The sequence below is a fragment of the Pipistrellus kuhlii genome, unplaced genomic scaffold, assembly GCF_014108245.1.
Source record: "Pipistrellus kuhlii isolate mPipKuh1 unplaced genomic scaffold, mPipKuh1.p scaffold_m20_p_5, whole genome shotgun sequence".
Taxonomy (NCBI): domain Eukaryota; kingdom Metazoa; phylum Chordata; class Mammalia; order Chiroptera; family Vespertilionidae; genus Pipistrellus; species Pipistrellus kuhlii.
Window position 1 is genome coordinate 23322509 of NW_023425551.1, and position 22250 is coordinate 23344758.

The 22250-nt window shown below is 40.4% G+C and overlaps 1 protein-coding gene across 10 annotated transcripts in view; it reads left to right on the forward strand.

Annotated features, from left to right (window-relative positions):
• The window catches only part of AIG1 (androgen induced 1), a 166011-nt gene that overhangs the window by 125929 nt on the left and 17832 nt on the right, over positions 1-22250 (forward strand). For 6 of the 10 annotated variants that reach the window (XM_036414794.2, XM_045572821.1, XM_036414789.2 and 3 more), the window contains one exon: positions 12666-12781. The exons of the other annotated variants lie outside the window; for them this stretch is intronic. In XM_036414794.2, the coding sequence (XP_036270687.1) occupies positions 12666-12781 (116 nt within the window). The remainder of the gene's footprint in view (positions 1-12665; positions 12782-22250) is intronic. 10 annotated transcript variants of the gene reach the window in all.

The following is a 22250-nucleotide window of genomic DNA, read 5'->3' on the forward strand; positions in this document are numbered from 1 at the left end:
GCTGTTCCTCTTTCTTGCAACATTATTCTTATTTTAAAAAAAGCTTTGCTAATTTCACATGCAAAAATGGTTTTTCATTTTAATGTAACTGCTTATTAGTAAGTGTGCATGTATTTCCATGAATTTCTTTATTGTTCATCTTTATTCATTAATTCTTTTACCCCTTCTTTACCTCTTTGTTGCCTTGTGCCCCACACTGCTAATTTCCTGCGCTTCTCCTCTTTCCCTCTGCTAGCTTTCCCTCCCCACAAAGTTATTTTTGTAATTCTCTTTTGTCTTGTGTCCAGTACCTTGTGGGGCAGTGGGACCCAAAATGCATTTTAAGATCATTTTTACGAGCAGTTCTCAGCAGGTGTCTTCAAGGCCCCAAGTTCTTTTTTGGTCCCCCACTGTGAAAAACTGATTGGCAGCTGGTGACAGGCAGGGCACGGGCACTTGGCACTCACAGGGAGCCCTGCAGGAGGTGCCCAGAGCCATGGCGGAGGAAGTGTGGCCAAGCCAGCACAAGGTGGGGGACCAGATGTCGCCCGATTATGTTCCATTGAAATCCAAACAAAGCCCCAGATTTAGGACCACTTCCTTGAGACTCCCCTGTTGGAAACTGGCACCCATCCAGAACCTCACAACAGCTGGTCTCCCCGTGCTAGGAAGTATGTGCCTCGCGGCAAACTTTACCTGGGTGTTATTGATTGGTTCCTATCAAGCAATCAAACAATAGCTCAAAGACTCAAAGCATTCTGCTCTCTGCTGAAAATAAAGAGACCACCTATCACTGACCATGCCAGCAGGCTGGTTACGGAGTGGGGACTCTGGGAAGGATGTGTTTTCCTTGTTATTTATGCTCCCATGGTAGCCCCCAGGCTGGTGCCTGATACCAGCAGCTTCGCAATGACAAGGCTCCGCTCTTGTTAGGAGATTAAGTCCATTCTTTAGAAAGAAACTGTGTGATAAAATATTGAAATAAAAGCTTTCGGGGGACACCAGCAGATTAGAAATTGTGCTTATGTTTCTCATCATCCAATTCCTGTTGGGAAACCAGAGAGTCCCAAACGCTCACTTCTTGTTCTAGTCCAGGTTATTTGCATTTGTGCCTTCCGCTCCCCTCCTCCTCCCAAGGTGAATTGGCAGCCTGACAGTTTTATTTTCTGACTATCAAGGAGGAAAACAAGACGAACAGAAATCATCCTATTCACCAATCCCTGCAAAAATAAAAGGGAAAAAAAAAGAAAGGAAGGACAGAAGGAAGGAAGGACAGAAGGAAGGAAGGAAGGAAGGAAGGAAGGAAGGAAGGAAGGAAGGAAGGAAGGAAGGAAGGAAGGGAGGGAGGGAGGGAGGAGGGAGGGAGAGAAGGAGGGAGGAAGGAAGGGAGGGAGAGAGGGAGAAATAAGAAAAGATATGGCAGTTGGCTATGCGGAACAGCATAGGAAGGTTTTCATTTTAACACAAAACAAGCATTTGAAAGGAAAAATGAAGAACCGTGAAAGCATATCAGATCATGTAATATTTTGCTAAATATTCCTTCCTGACCTAAACCCAGCCCTGCATTTCATGCATTGTCTTTAGGACTGGCTGCCCCTGCTGCTTCTGTCACCTGCTGAGGTTTCCGTGCCTCCTCCCCCTCTCCCTCCAGCCCTTTCTCTCTCTCCTTCTGACTGCCTGGCGGTCCTCAACCCAGATTCTCAGACCTCACAGTGAGATTTTGGAGCAAACCCTCTCCATTAGAAACAAACAAAATAAATTGTTTCCATTCCCCAGCGGAATGTGCTAAAGCCTTTTTTCCCTTTAACATGGATGCAATTTAAATTTGGCAAGAGCTGAGCCCGATATACCTCACTCCGAGAGAAAGCTTTGTGAGAGAGACCCTTCTAGGAAGACTCCCTCACCCTCCCTGTGAACTTAAAATGACAGAAGACAACTCAGTTCATGCCTTGAGCATCCACAGTGTTTCTGCAGAATCCTCACCCTTTTCTTCATTTCCCAAAAATGTGCAAAGCACCTACTATCTGAGAACCCTGTGTGTGTGTCCCTGCCCGGCTGTCCCTGCGAGGCAGTGAAGTCAGTGGTTCTTAAGGCCTGCGTTTCCTTGGCTCACTCTCCAGCCCTTACCGCACCAGGTGCATCCAAAGATCGTTCAGTGTCGTTCCTCCTCATGACTCTGATTTAGAATCCTGCTTATCTGTAATGTGCCAGACATTATGGATGAAAGGAAACCAGGAGAAGATCACGGCCGATTCACTGCAGGTATTAACTGGAAATGAACCAAGATGTTCTATCAAGAATTGTTCTGCCGAAACCGGTTTGGCTCAGTGGATAGAGTGTCAGCCTGCGGACTGAGAGGTCCTGAGTTCGATTCTCATCAAAGGGCACGTACCTTGGTTGTGGGCACATCCCCGTTGGAGGTGTGCAAGAGGCAGCTGATCAATGTTTCTCTCTCATCGATGTTTCTAACTTTCTATCCCTCTCCCTTCCTCTCTGTAAAAAACAAACAAAAAAAAAACAATAAAATATATATTTTTTAAAAAGAATTGTTCCAATATTATGACCAAGGACGAGGTAGGAAGAGCCAAGGGACTCAACCTCAAGGAATGTACGTGACTTAGAAAAGTGACCCTGGCCCTTGCCAGTATCCTGCCTCTCTCCCCTCACTTCCCTTCCCCGTGCCTCATCTTCCTTTGCAAAACATCTGCTCAAGGATCTGAAGGAGTCTCACATCTTTGCTCAAATGCCAGAAGCTCTGTTGCTTCCCCTGGACTGAAAGTCACCACAGAGGGTCAGACGCTAGACCAGTTCAGCCAAGTGGGATAAGGACTTATTTATCTCTCTTAACAATAAGGACACCTGATTGTCTTAATGTACCCTAGCTTTTCCCGGCAAATGTTATGTACGAATTTATCAAGACATTATTTGAAATCAATATTTGGATCAATTTATACTGTGAGTCTGCCCCATTTGTTTAACCCATAGGCTGCTAGTCCTTGTCCAGCACAGCATGCAGCTATTTTTATGACCCCAACTCACTTTATTCCTGGCCCCTGTAATTCCAGGAACTGGCTATTACATCCAGTCCACGCAGCCCATGCAGTTCCTCATCTCAGACCTTCTCCGTCCTTTCTCCCTTCCTCTTCTCCGATTCTTCCAACTGAAAAGATTCTCAAGGCTCTAAGTGACCTTTGACCTCATTCTGCTTCTCTCTGAAATTGCTCCCAGAGGACTTATGGCTCTGACAGGATTTATGACTGTCAAAGTGGAACAGACACGCTGGCTACAGCCAAGGATGGACCTGAAAACAAGAGCCAATGGCCAGCCCTCGAAAATCCGGTCTCCACCAAAGGAAGTCTCCTGGTGAAGAAATGTGAATTCTACTCTTGCCATATGCACTGGGGGTTTTCCTGATCACCTAAGACATTCGCAGAGGAGGGACCTGACACCTAGGAGCCAACATAAGAGGTGTGGGAAGGAGTACACAAGCTGTGTTTAAGCTTACAAAAATGCCTGTCTCCCCATGATTAGGCTGCAGGGGATAATGAAAATGTCAGTCTGCTTCAATTTGGCTGAGCTTTATGAGTAGAGTGCAGTAATACTGTTGATCTCATGCTGACTCGAAATGGGCCAAAACACAGGGTGGGGCCAAAGTGAGTTGTTTGTATGGAAAACAATACAATCATAAATAACAATATAAGAATAAACTCTGTGTTTTGTATACTCACAACTATAAACCTTTGTTTGCCCCCTATATATGATTTGATTGATTATGTTCAAATGAAGAAGGTTACGACTTGACATATGATTTGAGAAATAAAACCATTTAAAATCTTGTTCATGGGTGAACATAACAAAGCATAAGGTACATGTGGAGCCTGGAGCTTTTTCCCCCTCCAGCCATCCTTCCCAAGTGCAAGTGCACTGTCTCATGGGAGGATGGGGGGGGGGGGGGGGTGTAAGCTTTCTGCTGCCCATAGGACTGGCATTGTTTCTAGACCTCAGATCCATAGTGACCAAAACTAGATGGCCTACTATGTGCCGTATGCAGCTGAAGGTGTTGAATAGCAACAAACTGATAATGAATTTTTACAAATGATGTCGAAGAGACTTATTAGTCTTGCATGACCATATATTAAATTACAGTAGCTGACTTTATAGCCCCAAATTAGGCAGTACCATATGCTGACCAGTCCCTATAAATACCGATGTCAGTGTGTCCATAACCCGGCCACACAATTATGAATTGTCGGGCTTCGTTGATGAATTGCACACACACAGGTTCAATTCTACTGCACTGATGATTGTGTGGCCAAAACATGGAATGTGCAGGAAAATTCGACTTGAACGGACACCATCCGCAGTCGGTGAATGCTGCAGTGTGCGACACAGGTCCCCTTCGGGCCTGGAGGGCTCACTTCGCAGCAGCTGGGAGTGTTTTCCTCTCCAGCTCTGCACTGTCCGTCCTCTCCAGGAACCATCTCATCTGAAGGGAGCTGTTTCCCCGCAGCTCAGGCCCTTTTCCCTGGAATGGTCCATATCTCATAACTGGTCCGTGCAAGAGTGGAAAGACCCAAACTTCTTACCCCAATTTGGCAAGAGACTTCAGAGCTCTTGGGGATCAGCCAAGGCCCTCGTTGAGACTGCATCACAGGCACCCTTCTCCCTCTGTGGCCTCACACTTCCTTCTTTTCCCTGGACAGGTGCTGATTCTCAGAAGCTGCCTAACTAGTTTTCTGTGTGCTGATTCCCATCCCAACGCCTGCTTCATGGGGCACCTGACCTGCAACACTAAACCAATCTGGGTTAGCTTGCATCCAGAGATGGCATGTTAGGAATATTACATTATCATTTAAAGGATGCAAGTGACCAAAATGTAAAAGTATGAGAGTAACAAATGAAAAAGAAAGACTCAAGGATTGATAAGCAGGTGGAGCAAGTGAAACTCTCATACACTCCAAAGGGTAGTGTAAACTGGTATCATCACTTTGGAGAACTTTTGGACATTATCTACTAAAGCTAAAGTCATAACTGCAATTCCTGTCCTGGGTTAAGTACCCTAGAAAAATGCTCAAGAATGTTCATGGCAGCACACTCCCTAAAAGACCAAACTGGAGAGAACCGCAATGTCCCCAGCAGTAAGGGGGATGAATCACTGTTATATTCACACATGGAGTGCCATACAGCAATGAGAATGGAAACCTGAAGCTCCACCCCTCAACATGAATGAAGCTCACAAGTGTAATACTGAGCAAGCCCAGCCAGGAATGGCAACAAAAAATATATAGGGCATAACTTCATTTTCGTACATTTCAAAGTCAGACAAAACTGTTCTCTGGTATTCGAAGTCAGAGCAATGGTCACCTCAAGGAGGTTAGCTATAACAAGAAGTAGAAGGGATCTTGTGGGGGACCTGTGTCACTCGGTTTGGTGCTGGCTACAGGAGTGAGTTCGCTTTGAACATTATTTGGGCACTTTCTGTATATATGTTATACTTAAAGTGAAAGTTTACACAGTGACAGGGGGAGGGAGGAAGGGCTTGATACAGAAATGTGTTTTCTAGTATACGGACATAAATTCCCAAGATTTGAGCAGGATTTCTGCTGTCTGCTGCTGCAGACGCTTACAGATAATTCTGGGGTTCAGAAGGACTCCAGTTGGCTCAAGGTTATGTAGCCAGCTAATGGCAAACAGCTAGCTGCCTAGCACAGTCTTCTCTCTACTTCCCCACAGCACAGAGCCTATGCAATCGCTGGAGTCCCAATTTATTTGGTCACAGTAGTGGCCACATATCATTAATGCAGTTCAAGCAAGACATGCAGGGAAATATGGCTTGAACAAGGACCTAGAAGGGACATTGAACTTGATACACTGTGTCCAAGGTAACAGAGATGTCATCCATTTCTTAGAGGCCTCTCTCCTCACCTACCTTCCCATCCCCATTGATATTTCTAAATATCAATATTGCCTTGTGTCGAAAGGATCTCCTTTTCTGTTTAAGAGACTGCAGAGAAAAAGGTTTGAGCCATGAACTATATGGCTTCCTTCTTCCTGGACTTTCCCTTCTACTCTGTGAGAGAACATTTGACTATTTCATGCTGTAAGGGCTCCTTCTGGCAGTATTCCTATGTCATGGAGTCATTGTAAACAAGAGCTAAGTTATAGCTGCTTTATATTGTTTAAAATAGTGCTTCTGTAAGGGCTTGGATTTAGTTTAATAGGTAATAGAAATGACCTTCAAGATTAAAACTAAAATGTTCCCTATTCCTTAAATATGTTAGAATGTGTGTATATGATTACATGTGTTTGAATGGATGTCTATGCATTGATGTGTGTGCATGGATGTGTGCATGAATGTATCCACATGTATGTGTCCACTTGTATGTTTGCAACAGTATATCCTTCATGTGTTTGCATGGGTGTGTGCTTGCAAGTATGTGTTGTATGGGTGTATGCATGGATGTATACATGTCTGTGTCTGCATGTATGTGTGAATACCCATGTACATTTTCTATCAATATTATGCCATTTGCAGGGTGCAGAGTCACTCTCCGGAGACTCATGGCTCTCTGCTTTCGATTATACTCAGACTAGTCCAAACCCCTCTGAAATAATCCTAATCAACTTGGAAGCCACCACACTCAGGCATGAGGCTGTCAAATGTGAGTGCTTGCAGATGTCAGTGCAGGGATCCAGGAGGACAGATCAAGGCTTAGTCACTGAAAAATGCATGCCAGTGCATCCCGCGCAAGAGCACTGGAGCAGCCATAAAAAAAGGTGTCGTGACAGTAAATCAATAACCTTCTGGAGACGACTCGTTTCTGAAATATCCCTGATTAATTATGCCAGTGCACGCTTGGCAACGGCACTTTGCTCCGGCATTAACCTAATGCTTTTTGCATGAAGCAGGATTATAACTGGTTCTCATAAGTCAAATTTGGCATTTCAGAGCAGGCTTTAAAGGTTTGGGTTATAGATTTTATAATGTCTTCATGTCAAACATAATTGTCCTTATTGCTGCTAATAGACATTTGCCAATCAATCAGAATAACATTTATATTATCATAAACAAGAGCAAATTAAAACCATTTGAAGTCATTTGTGTTTGAAAATTCGGCTCGTACACATGACAGAGGAGTGTGATGAAATTCTACAAGTCAATGCAATTGTGTTACTATTTTCTCACTTCAAAAAACAAATGCCTCTATATATATACAGTTTTAGTTTGGTGACTTGGTTCCATGTAAATATGGTTAGAGACAAAGTATCCCCTTTTCTGTAACAAATTACAATTCTTGTGCTTTCAAGATATATGTATTTTTATTTACTTATATTTTGCAGCCTGAAACTTTTTTTTTTTAATAAATTTCCCATTAAATAGAGTTTATGTAAAGGAAAGTCATACTGTCATGGTCCTTGAGCAAAGGTTTGAGACTTGTTCTTTCTGCTACTACTATCCAAATATTACTCCTGTGTACTTTACATTCCATGGAAGGGGTTTAGGCTTATTCAAGTTTCTCTGCTCCCCACAGGACAAAGTCTATATGAAAACCCTCCGTGATTTGGCTTATGTCTGCCTCACATGGGCAAACTCAGTTCTTCCTGCTCTTTCATGTCCTACAACAGTGACAGTCCCCTCATGGGTCCATGCTACGCCTTTACACACTTTTATGGAAAGCCTTGTGAGTGAGACTCTTCCTTTTCCCTTTCTTCTGCTGGAGAGGCCCTAGTCACATTGATCATCCCAGTTCCAATATTTGCTGCTGCACACAGTTTCCCTGGACTCACCCAGACAGACCAGATCACTCCGGCCACTGCACCATCATAAGTCCCCAGGTCTGCATCTATCTCATCGTATTGTAATCCTTTGATTGTCTGAGGGCAGTCATGAGAGGTGCTATTCTGTGAGAACTACAAATAGGAATTGTAAAATGCTCACGTAAGATGAGAATACCTTGAAATCGTTTAAGCTACCGTCACATTGTGAGGTCCGATGGGAGCCATCTCTGGCAGCACATGCGCAAGCACTCCCTTTGGAGGCCCACAGCTGCTGGACTGAAAAGAGGCACCGCACTGGAACCCCTCAGAATGCCACAGAGCCTTCGCACCTTGTGGGCACCTTCATTAGGAAGATTCAGCAAGAGATGGGAACTGCCCTCAAAATGCCTTTTAAATGAAAAATAACGGCCCCGTAACAGGATGCCACTCACCTAGTGTAATTGATGCTTTCTTGGCTCTTAATTGCAAAGATATGCATGTCTTGGCTTAATGCACATCATTATTTTGTTTATTGGGCCTAATTATTAAAACCATCTCCCAAGACTTGTTGGGACTAACGTTAGCACTGGATGGGTCCCAGATTTAGCATTATGCCCGTACAGAGTCTTGGAAGTGCCTGGAACATACTGGCACTGGGTCAGTATTGGTTCCATCTGGATCTGTTTCCGATGCTGAGTCACGTTTCTAACTTGGTTCTGAGATGCCTGTTTCAGAGTGTCTCCAGCTGACATGACAGCCAGCAGGAACAGGCATCCAACACCACACCAAAAAGGCCCAGCCAAAAAGGCTCTGCCAGTTTCTGGGGAGAACCTGTCATATTGCACAGGCACTGATTGTCCCACTGAAACCAGCACCTCAGTCCCTGGGAGAGGGAGGCCTGTGACAAGAGAAAGTTCCTGGATACAGTGGGTAAGACATGCAAGTCCTTATCATTCAAAGCACTAAAATCTCTCTACCATGAAGAAAATGGGGAAGGATTACACATGTTGAGCTGGCTGACCAATTAGTAAGACTAATAATGGTAGTTTCTGGTAGCACGATAAAACATTTGGTCAGGTTTTCAGAGTTAAGAAATGGGTTTTTTAGAACCTGCATCACCTTTGTTTTGCCTCCAAGCTGCCAGGGAGATCATTGCCACCTGCCACATCTATTGACTGAATTTACAATTAACCCAGGGAAAGACCCAGCCCAGATCTGCTCATTCTCCCACCAGCACTGCTTTCCGTTTTCACCAAGCATTTGACTTATTGGAGAGCCCAGAAACTTTGCAAAAGTTAGGAGCAGTCAGCATTTCATAATCTTTGCCAGTTTTTCTGACATCATCCTTTCTGTCGTTTTACAAGGGGCATTATCTTCACACCTGAAAATTTCTTTTTGCTTTATTATAGAAGGAAACATTTCTCTTTTATTAAAAATCCCCTTTTATTCTGGAGGGGATTGAGAGGTAAAAATGTAAACAAAATATTCAAGTTACAATCTGGAACGTACCACTTTCTGTATCCTGGAGAAGTTTTACAGATTATTTTTATTTATGACATTCCTGTAAACTTGTCAGGACATCACAGGGACTCTCCCTCACCCCATCCTCCCAGGCAAGTCTAGTCGCATCTCTAGCCTTGCCCGCATCCTGCGTGCCCACAAAAAATGCAGGTGCTCAGTGCCACCTGTGCGCACACATGGATATGCACATGGCTATCCAACTCTTCATTTACAATCAAACGTCATCATAGGGATAGAGAAAACCTAGATATCCTCACAAACATGAAGGCATGAATTGTGGTCTACCTACATGGGGACTACAAGGAGCAATACTCCACAGCGAGCATACGAGGCACCCGGGAGCCAGACCCAGCAGTCTCACTTTTAACAAGCTCACCTGGCGAAGTTTTACTTTGAGAGCACTCCCAGAGCTCCGCCTGTGTGCACAGATGCAAATAAGCAGACACGGGGTTGCCAGTTCTCTTACTATTAAGCTAGGCAGGGGCTGGGCTGATGTACCTCACAGTCAAAAGCTGGTTTTGCTTCCAAGGAGGAAAACTATTTGTATCTGGTGTTCCTATGGTATGGGATCAGTATTCTGCTATTTAAAAATATTTTGGAGAGAGGAGAAAGACCAGAGAAATAGCAATTAGATATTGTCTTCATATCTTGTTTATTACTTTTATAATATATACTCTGATTACTACTCTAGAGTCTAGAGCTCAAAAATAATCTTGACTATTCCTCTGATTCATCCATCTACACTACTTCCCTTAATTCATATCATCACACAGTTGAGTTTTTATTCTTCTATTTTTTCCATAGCATAATTTATTCTCAAACTTGCCTTTAGTTTATAGGCTACTGAGAGCCATCACAGATAATCAAAATGTTTTTCCAAGTAGCAAGTCCAGATCCTTCTTGTGTAGTATAAATGCATTTCTTTAATCTTGTTATATCCCATTAAATCCTCCATTGATACCTAAATGTTTCTCCTCATCCATCTCTCCATTTTCCTGGTAAAAGAACATCTGTTCATAAATCAAATAATTTAGCAGTTAGAAAGTACAGCTAAAATTTATGACAACCTATTCTAGTGCATGGGCTGTGTACCCCTGTGGCATGCAAGATAATGTATGTGGCACAGAGACCTGGCATTAAATAATATTGAGTCACAGAGTGAAAAGGTAAATTCCTCTCAATCATCTTTCAATCTTCCCAATTCCATTTAGGAGAGTCTCTATTGAATGCTAGTGTGTTTTTGATGCCTTCTAATACTTACTAACATCCCTACTTAATGTCTACAGAGCAGGCCTCAGGGTCAGAGCCTTTAACAGCAAACATATCTAGTGAATACTTATTAAGATCAATTAATGGTCATTGTATTTGAGGTTGTTTTCTATTTATGATGAAAAATAACAAAAATTAAATATATCTTTAAAATGAATACTGTCTCTAAATTAACACACATGTACATTTTATATGGTTCCTTTTAGAGCTAATTATACTGTTTTAAGACAATAATAGAGAAACAAAGGATAAAGAAAGGTAAAGTTTCCCAACTGTGGAATCACCCACCTAACATCCTGGGAATCCCATACTCTAATTACTAATCTATTGGCAGTCAGAACAGTTATAACAGTTATCTAGAGAAGAATGGTTAAGACAAAGAATTTCAAGTCTTTGTATTTCTTTTGTTTATTGACTTGAGAGAGGAAGGCAGAGGAAGAGAGAGATAGAAACACCAATGATGAGAATCATTGATTGGCTGTCTCCTGCATGCCCCCTACTGGGGATCAGGCCTGCAACCTGGCCATGTACCCTGACCTGACTGGAAATAGAACCATGGCCTTCTGGTTCATAGGTCAACACTCAACAACTGAGCCACACCAGCCAAGCACCAGTCTTAATATTTCTTACAAAATCTTGTTGTTCTATTTTTTCCTATGAATATAAAAAGTAGCTCCAAAAAGGTTTACCTTGATATCCCCGCTATGTCTTTTCCTGACAAGGCCTACCTACAACCTGGTTTCATTTTGCTATAATATCGCAAATATTATAAATATAAATCCTAATATAATACTTAGGATTTCAAAAGATGCCCTTTCCTTGAATATGCAAACAATAAAGCAAGAGCTTCTAGAACAAAGAAGCTTTCATAGCTGTTAAGAGGGTACTAAATAGAATTCAGACTTGCTGATGGTTCAGTTCTTAGTTCTGTCATCTTCTTACTCTTGGGAAACTCTACAATGTTAGAAGGTAAATCTATATCCTGAACTTAGTTTTACCTAAGAAGTAGTTTGTCCCTTATATTTGTCCACCAAATTTCAATACCAACAACACTTCCCTTTCTTCCTACCATGCGGAGGAGATAAATTTCATCCTCAACCTGGCTCCCTGAACTGAGCATACAGAGTAGCCACTGGATCCAAAAAATAAGTGGTAATGTTCCGCCCAGATTCTTTAGTGTCTGCCTTCAAACATCATATCTAAATCCATGGACTGCTAGTGCAAAATGGTACCTTATTTTTGAAAGCTAATTTGGCAGTATTCATAACTTAATCCTGGTATACACATAATTTGGCATCATGTATCAACATCCTTAAAATTTTTATGTCCTTTGACTAACAGAAAATAATTTAACATTCAGACATCCATACAAAGACTTTTACAAAGATATTTACTATATTTTTACAAGTGAAAAATTGAAAATCTTTTACTACTTACTGTCCAAAAACAAGAATTGGTTAAATAAATGTTGCTACATCTATAAGGTGAAATTTTAAACAGCTATGGTCAGGGTTGATATTCTCAGAAGGATTTTTAGAATAGCATATCAGAAATTCTCATGCTACAGTTTAAAATAAAATAAATGCACAGTATGATCTTAACTATGTATAAGAAGGAGGGGAGAGACATATATCCAAATATTAACACTGGTTATTTTTATTCCTTTCTTATGTTCTAATTTTTATCCTACCGTATTTTCCTGCGTATAAGATGACCTCCCTAATTTTACAGTTAAAACATAGGTTTAGGCCTATATTCGCTGTATAAGACTACCCCCCACTTCCGAGGCAACACCAGTTCTTTTTTTTAATAGACCGCCTCTCTGATTCTGACCAATCTGAGCAGGCTTTTTACTAGAACACAGTGTCATCTTATATGCCGGAAAATACGGTATATGTCTTTCTGTGTTATAGAATTTTTTTTATAAAATGCATAAGTAAAATTTCAAAAATTAAGATACAAAAGCAAACCACCAATGGAGCAATTGGTGCTTTCTGTGTTTTTGTGTTCACATGCTGTTCTCTGAAGTGTTGCTTTCGCTAGGGATTTACCCTATCCATTCTCCGACTGGAGACAAGGCAAGACCCCTACAGATGGGCGATGATGAGAATCTGAATGAGGTCTCTATTCTTTTTCAGCACACTACAGTTTTGCCCTTTATATTGATCGAGATGAGGACATCACACCATGGGTATCCCAGCAGGAGCAGCGGACTCACTACCATATGTACCTTCTCTCTTGGCTATATATTATGGTAAGGACAGTGCCTGCTGGGCTTTCGTACTGTATTAGATTTTGCACTGCTAAATTTGGGCACATATTTCATTATGGATATAATCACTAACAGATTCATACTGCGTGCCTCATTTGGTCCAAGACCTGGGCTTTGTCTCATTTCCCCAGATGCTTATATTTTTAGAAAGTATATGCCAAACCTCACACAACAGGAATTTGTTGAACAATCCCATGTAAGCAGTGGTTCTTCCAAGGCTACATTTTTTAACTCTTTTTCAAACTAAATGTTGTTCTTGGACACCAATTTTATTGCTTAAGGGCTTTTTTTGCTTGGGATTTTTTGTTGTTGCTTTTGTTGGGGAATGGGGCAGTTGTAGCAAATGCAAATAAGGACGGGAGAAATGACCTCTTAGAGAAATGACTTTAAACTTCATAGGAAACAAGTGAAAATAAACATGAGTCAGTTTAAAACCTATTCCAAATTAGTTCTTACATATAGAATGCATTTAGTGGGTTTGTTTTTTTTGATTGGGGTAAATCTTTAATTTGTCTATTGGGCATGAATAAGTCCCAAGTGGGAGATTCCAAATTTATCTGATAAGAGTTTTTGCCTGATGAGTTTATTACACATTAATTGCAGTTTTTACCATGTTTTTATGTTTCAAAATTATTTATCTTGAGATAGAAAATTTCTTATTTCTCTTTATAATTCCAAGTTCTCTTTGATATATTAGCTTACACAGCAGAGGTCTCTCCCACCAGCATTTCTATCTCACAGGATTCTTTTGCCCTCAATTATAGGTCACTGTCCCCTCCTTTAAGCCTGAAGGACTGAAGAACCTTCCTCCAGCACCCCCTCCCCAACTGTACTTAATCCCATCAAGCTCCTGGAGGGCTTTGGACGGCCCAGTATCCATGGAGCATTTGGCTCCAGCCAGCCCAGAAATATAGAATGAAGGTCAGCCCAGGTCCTTGCATGAATGCTCACATAATGTCCCAGATCTGAACAGAAAGGGAATTTGCTTCTAGGAAGTCACACTCTATGACCAGCTCTAAGGGGACATCCAGACTGCTGACCTCAGAGCAAACGTGCAGTAATGTTCATTCCATCTGCCAATTCATGGACTAGTCAAAGACCATTTGTGAGGGGACTGGGGACCATTTGTTTTCCTAGTCACTGTCTAGATTTTCTTTTTCCACCTAAAACCTCACGTATTCATTTTCTCTGACAGGAAAGCTCCAGATAATCAGGGCCCATGGGTCAAATATGACTGTGAAATTACATCTTAAAAATTCATGTGCTTTACACATATGAACTTGGTAGTCAAATGGCTCTTACCTTTTAGAAGAGCCATGTGGGGAAGCTACACAATTATTCAAGGATACGGCAGTGTTCACAACATACCTGGGAGTGCCTATAGCATTTAAGCCTCAAATGCCCTTTGCTCTTCCCTCCCAAAAACACGTTCTTATTATTTTGCCCTCACATTTGCTTACCTATGGGAAGGGAATTTTTTTACTCTGGGAACACTGGATATATTTCCACGAATTCACTTATATGCCGTTAAATTATCTGAATCTTGTAAAGCCCCAGAGGTTGCAGGAACTACATACTTTCTGATGGTTTTTCTTCCACTAGAGGTAAAATCTGTCCGAGTTTCAAGGAGACATGTGGGAAATACCACATCGTCTTCATTATAGACCCCCAAGATCCCTCATTAAAATGAAGCATTACTCACGCTCTTCATGCCAAGTGAGGCTTGCCAGTGCTGTGTACTCCTTAAGCAAACCAGTACTTGTTTAGACATGTATTTGCATTAACTAGCGAATTCCCTCAGATATATTCTGAGAAAGTTTTCCAAACAGACTTTTCTTTGGTGTTCTGCCCTAGGTATTCATAGTTATGCCAAGACCTAAACAATGTCCCACATATCATGTCACCTTATATAAATCCAAAGATTTTAATTGTTATAAAAAAAAAAAAAGATGCTGGTTTTTGCTCCCTTTCAGACTATCTCAGAGCTGATGAACCAGCAGAAGTTCAGGATATGAAATCTCTTAATAGCATACCAGGGTTGTGACTGGACATTCCAGAACCTCGTGCCAAAATGGAAGAAAGCATTCCTCTTATCACATGCTAGATATAAAATAAATAGATCTCCCTCCCAATTCCGGTATGTGCGAGTTGAACCTATACCTTGCAGGCTGCTGGCCAGGCTGGCTCTCTGCTTTGCTCTGATTCTAGCTTTCTCTTCATCTCACAAGTCTTCCTCTCTCTCTGAATCTGTTCTTCTTCTAGATTTAGATAGTGAATGTTGACAAAGTGAGGGATACCAGAACTTTCTCTCATATCCCGGAGCCCATTGAACTCACACCCTCAGTGGCAATGACTAAAATAATATTAATCTTCAGTATATGTAAAAAACAGTACTTATCACAAAGTGGGTACCATGTTAATGTTATCCATATAAACCGCTCCAATATAGTTTATGCTTCATTATTTTAGAAAACTTTTGCTGATGTCATGAGTGACTTCTGTTTTGCTAAATTCCTTGAATGCTTTGTAGACCTTTTCTCAATGGACATTTCAGTAGTTTCCATACTGAAACATTCCCCTTCCTGAATCTCTCTCTTCCAAGTTACATGATATAACAATCTCCATGTTTTCCTCCCATTTTTCAAAATTGATCTGTCTCCAAATCACTTAATGGTTCCTCCCACTCTATCCAAACCTCTGTGTTGGAACTTTATGGAGCTCAGCTCTAGGTCGTCTTCCTTTTTTTAAATTTTTTAATTTTTTTGTGGTAAGAATACTTAACTTGAGATCTATCCTCTTAACCTAGGTCCTAGGTTCTCTTCTTTTACTACCTACTGTCCCTAGGTGAATCCATTCACTCTGCAATTGCAACCACCACCATCCCAGATCTATATAGCTCAGAGCTCTCTCCCAGTATCTATTCACAAGACTCACACACTTAGCAACTGCAAAACAAATTCATGCAGCACCTCCTTTCCCAATCACACCCTCAAATTGTATCCCTTGGCATTGCCAACCACCCAACTGTTCATGCCAGAAATCTATTATATGAGACATCCTCTTCTCATCTCTCTTAGACCTACCGACAATCTTTCCTCATTTCTAGCTTTTATATCTTTAAAGTACTTTAGAATTCTTACACTTTGCTCCCTCTCCACTGCCAACACCATGGTTTGAGCTTCAGTTATCTGTCTCCTGAAACACTGAATAGAACTGGCATTTCCCCACAACCACCCCTATTCATAGGACCTTGTGTGACTTTTTAAAAAACACCTGTGATCATGTCATCCCCTTGCTCAGAGAGTATGGATGAATTCTCATTGCTTCTAGGAATAAAGTCCAATATTCCTGAACCTGGATTATAAGACCCTGCATTACCTGAGCCTTCCAACCTCTCTAGCTCCAGCCACAGTGACCTTCTCTCTGATTGTCAAGTGCAATACATTCCTTCCAATTCAAAGCTTTCGTCTTCTCCACCACACAACTCTTCTAACCCAGTTATGTCTCCCACAATTAGTAATCCAAATCTTACTAATCCTTCAGGTCTCAGTTTACATATTTCTTTTTCAAGGAGACCTTCCTTTCCCTGATTCTTGAGACTTGGCTCAGCCTCTCTGTGGTACAATACTATAATCCCCATTGGTTTCCATGTAGTGAGTTAAAAAATAAAGACAGTTGTTTTATATGGTTATTTAGTTAATTTTTTTTCCAAAGTTTGATACCCAAATTCCCTCCCCTCACTATCTAGAGCAAGAGAATGATAAACAATTGAAATAATCTTAAAGAAAAATAAAGAGAGCTTCCTTGTCTATAGTTTTATAAGGGTTAATATAAATATTTTTTCTTTAGACATCACCTCAATCAAAATGTCACAGAAAATGTTCTGAAGATAAAATGCTTAATTGTGACAGTGTGTGAGTTTAAAATACAATGAGATAGCCGAAACCGGTTTGGCTCAGTGGTAGAGTGTCGGTCTGCGGACTGAATGGTCCCAGGTTCGATTCCAGTCAGGGGCATGTATCTTGGTTGCGGACACATCCCCAGTGGGGGGTGTGCAAGAGGCAGCTGGTCAATGTTCCTCTCTCATAGACGTTTCTAGCTCTCTATCTCTCTCCCTTCCTCTCTGTAAAAAATCAATAAAATATATTTTTAAAAATAAAATAAATAAAATGCAAGGAGATAAAGGGAACATTTTTTTCAATTATATATATATATATATATATATATATATATATATATATATATATATATATATATACTACTATGTTCCATTTAGCTCAATTGTTAGCCATATAAAGTCTTTACAATAATTCTAGCTTCAATTTCTGTAATATTGAATTTCAACTTTATTGTCTTTTCTCCCACCTGCCTAATTCATTTAAATTGCCCACTGAACCTGATAGACTTGTGAGAAGAATCTCACAGATTCGTTTCTTGCCAAAGAGACATCTTATATGGGATATGATCCAATTCAGGCAATAAAAACATTTCAAGTAGAGGAAAACCCATTTATTAGCCAAATTATAGCCTTCTCATTTTCCTGAGTGAGCCTTCAAGTTGTCTCTGAGAGTATTCGAGCACTTAAAAGCTCTGGTAGACATGGGAGGGATTGTGAGAACATCTTTAAGGTGATCCCAGTCCTGCCCATTCTCACCTTCAGCAGGTGATTTCCACAGCCTACACTAACTGGGAGGAAAGAGTGCCTTTCCCAGCACCCAGCAGTGCTGGGATCCTAAAAGGCACAAAATAAAAGCTGATTGAAAATAAATAATTTAAATGAGGAAATATTTGCACCAGATTTGGTTTCCCAAGAGTCAAAAGAATTTTACAGCAAAAAGACCTTTTGCTTGAGATAACTTGGAAATGGGAAGAGAAATGTGACCTAAAATACTACGCGTATTAAACTTTGACTTTATACATTTAAGTAGACCCATTTCCCCAGGAATCTTCAAAGTAAAAGAAGGAGCTACCATGTTTCCCCAAAAATAAGACATCCTCTGAAAAGAAGACCTACTTACAGGTTTCCTTCTGAATGAAATATAAGGCACCCCCCGAAAATAAGGCCCCCCCCTAGGCTAAACATGAGATATTTGGTCCACTGATTCTGAAAGAAATGGATTCACAAGAAATTCACCAGGAAATTCAGGAATTGGATTGTTATGATGATGTTCCAGAAGATGATGACATGATTGTCATTGAATAAATGAGTAAATTCTTGATACTGTAGGATTCACAGTTTGTCTGGTTTGTGTTGACAACTGCCGTACTACCGTATCGTATACAGGTAATAAATTTCCTTCATTTTCATTTAACAATAAATGTGTACTGTATTCTTCTTCATGGAAAAATAAGACATCCCCTGAAAATAAGACCTAGCACATCTTTGGGAGCAAAAATTAATATAAGACACTGTCTTATTTTTGGGGAAACAGGGTAGCTTGGTTCTTATTAATAATAGCATTTTGATTCTCTCATAATCTGAAAGATATGAGTTCATGTTGACTCAGGACAAAGTTCATTAACTTTTTCAAATAAGTATCATTTGAGTCCCTACCATGTGTTGGGCATTGTGCTAGGTGCAAGAGTTAAAAGATGTATAAAGCTTCAGCTCTGCCCTCAGTCTATTGAAGGATAAGAGAAATAAAAAAGCAATAATCACAGAGTTTATCTAGGTTATAATAACAGGAGAAATAACAGGATTCTGAGAGCCCAGATAAGCATTCCCTAACTCAGACTTAGAGGGCCATGAAAGGCTTCCCAGAGGAAGTGGCATGGAAGCTGACCCTTGAAGGGTGAATAAGATTAACTATATGGAGGCTGAATCAGAATGTTGCAGGCAGAGAAAAAATATGGCCTTGGGGCAAGAGAGAAAATCACAGGCAGCCAAAGAAGATTCGTGCACCTAGAGCCATCAATATTTTGCCATTCTCCGATCACTACAATTTAAATTCTGCTACTTTCCTCATCATAGTTGCCTGTATTTTATCTCTCCACAACTTTGTACTTTTAACCAATTTTCTGTTTGTTTGTTTGTTTGTTTGTTTGGTTGGTTGGTTAGTTTGGTTGGATGGTTGGTTGGTTGGTCAATTTGCCCATTTTCTATGATGCCTAGCTCTCTCCGGTTGCTCCTTCTTAGCCTCCTTAACAGGTGCTATTCGTCTACTCATTTCCTAAAGTGTAAATCTTCATAGCAAACTTTCTTACACTTTCTCCTACCCATTTTCCACTTCTTGGCCAGATAGTTTGTTTTAAAATGCAAATCTGGTCATATCAATCCTCCTACTTAAAACTCTTCAGTAGCGTGATCATTTTTTCCAATTTGAGGTTTGTTTTTTCTTTTTTGTAGACTTTTATTTTTCCTTATACAATGACATAATCTTAGACTGTGATATTCTCACATGACAGTAGAAAAACAAGATGTGTAAGTCATCCTTAAAAGCTGAGAATTACATATAAAAATCTTACGTAGATTAAAACAATGCATAAATTTACAGGTACAAATAAAATCATTTTGTGATTATAGTGAGTAATTTAGTCCCATGACATCTTGCTGGAAAAACATTGGATAAGAAAGACAGTGGAGTCTGAAGGCTAATGCTGTTTCCTAGCTCTGCAAGAAACTATAAAAAGGGAGTGACAGTTCATTCATAAATTCATGCCAGCCTCTGGAGAAGTCCAGGAATTGTCATTAGTACTCTATTCAGATCTGATCAAGCCCTGGAGGAGTGAACAGCTCACAAGAAATTGTCATTTAACCAAGGAGTCATCACATCAGACCAAGTTCCTTCCGTAAGAACAATACCTTTAGTCTCCCTTTGCCACACAAAATGCCCAACTAAATATATTAAACTTTAAGTCAAAAGTATGTACAGAATTTTATAAAATGTGTTATAAAAAATAGTTAGCTTCATTACAATGTGAAATAGTGCTATTTGCCTGACTATCAGAGAAGATGTCTTTTTTAAAAGGTGTATTTCAAATGGATGATGTCTACTTCTGCCAGGATAAACTTTTACATGTGAACTATTGTAATTTGTACAGTGTATCTGCCAGCAGTCCATTAGAAAGTATTGACAGCAGTCAACCGACACTATTCCCTTTACTAATCCACATTGGCTGTCAAGAGAGTAGCTAGACACCATACTTATATTCAAAGTAGTGATCATCTTAATTTTTATCATGGTTGTTTCCAAGACTGTGACATCTCCTTGTTCTAAAGTCAGTAAAACCAGGATACTTGATAATACCATGAGACCAGATGGTGCATATAGGTCCTTTCCAATATAAGCATCACATCTTATGGTTGAACTGGAAGCATCCTCAAGAATGCCATGATTCCATGCCTAAGAAGGAAGGCTAGAAAGAGCTTCTGGATCTAAGATTCTCTTTCAGAGAGCCTCACCAGATATTAGGACTTCAGTTCTCCAGGGAGCATAGCTCCTGATTGATATTTGTGATAGGGTGGCAGTATTTCTCCTTAAGATCATGTACAATTTCCTTCTCGGCTATGATAGTGAAGCTCTCACATCTATTTCCTCACAACCTTTAACAATATTTTCCAACTCCTAGATAACTGAGTCCACAAATGTGATAACATTCAACAGGTGTAATCCTCATAGATGTATAGGTGACACCATAACCCAAGCCTCTTTACCCAGCTGTACATGACCAGAGGCATACAGGGTCAATATGGCCAGAATAGCAGTATGTATAACTGGACACTGAAGGTGTCAATCAGGACCTGTAACAAGTGGTCTTGAGGAGTTTCACTAAAGAGAACATAGTGTTTCTCAGAAGCAACAGGAATCACAGCAGAAGATGTGATGTCTGATTCTCCATCTCACCCAGTAGAAATCTCACCACATTTGATAACATGACAGATACTCTCTTGTTCTGAGTTCATCATCCATATGGATCTCTTTTTGCTCCACATATACCATGACATCAGTTGTCTTGGTCAATGAATAAATGAGAGCCACCAGGCACAGTTTTTATCATCCTTAACAGAGATACCTTTGTTCATGCCTGAGTCAATGTTGAGGGAAAGAACAGTGATTCCTGATTCTTCTTTATACTTTAATTTGCTGCATACACATTGATGGAGAAGTGGGAGTGAAGCAGTACAGCATCTGGAGAGCTTTTTATTACTGCAATCCTGAGGTGGCCTCAAAGGCCCTGTATGATCTCATCCCTACCTACCTGAAACACCTCCACTCCTGTGCTTGCTTGCTGTAGTCACACTTGATTTCTCCATCCTCACACAAACCATGCTCCTTCTTGCCTCACAACACTCACATATGTTCTTCCCTCACCTGGCACTCTATTCCCAACTCAACCTCTTAACCTACCAAACTCCCCACCACCTTGAATTTTCACCTTAAACATCACTTCTAAGAAACTTTCCCTGATTTCCCAGTCTAGTGTAGGTCTGTGCTACATGGTCGTAATTTCATGGCACACAAAGTTTTGAAGTTTGCTCTGCTTCTCCCCCAGAACTTCACACAAACTTATAGTTCCATGAACTTACCTTTATCTTTCTTACACTGTTCGTTCTGTATGGACCTTTTTCTTTCAGGCCTCCCCCTACTCGGAGTCTTATCTTGAGTCTCAGATCAGCTATTACTTCCTCCAGGAAACTATTTCTGACACTCCGAGTTGGTGTAGGGTGCCCCATCACGTACTCCCATGCCTCCCCCAATCACCTCATCACAGTATTTACACCACTGCTCAGAAATCTCACACTGCACCTCCACTGGGCTATAAGCATGTGGGATGAACTAGTATGACATTCGCCATATTATTCCCAGTTCCTTGTGTATTACTGGGGCTCAGTAAATTTGGAAGGAAGGCAGAAAAGAAAAAAGGAAGGAAACCATGAATCCATGGGGTCAAAGTTGCTAAGAACTAGGGCAGGATAATAATTTGAATTTCATCCCAGCACAATTATGGTTGTGATTTCTCAGAGATCATTTTTACAACTTTAAAAATAAGTGAGAACTAGAGTGATTAATTTTTGTCAAAATCTATTTATTTGTATTTCTGAATAAACTCTCCATCAAAGTTAAAAATCTTTCAGACATATTAGCTTATTAATTCTCCCATTTTCTTTGTTCACATTTGGTATTTCATTCTTGAATGAAGGCTTCTAGAACAAAACTGGAAAGTGGCAAGAGGCTTTCACTTGGGTGGAAATGGGTAGAGAAAAATAAAATACTAGCCAGGATTTCAAAAATAACCTAGCATTAGACATAGTTTCTTAATCGACATTGGAGAGAATGAAAGTGCTTTTTCAACAGAAAGAAAGCCACTAGTGATATGCACTCCCATTCATATTAATTTTATTAACTAAATTTTTATTTCTTTTTGTTAACTCTATTAAAATTTTGGCTATGCACACTCCCCAAAATTATTAAATCATGGAAAATCAGGATTTCAATAATTGGGTTAGTAG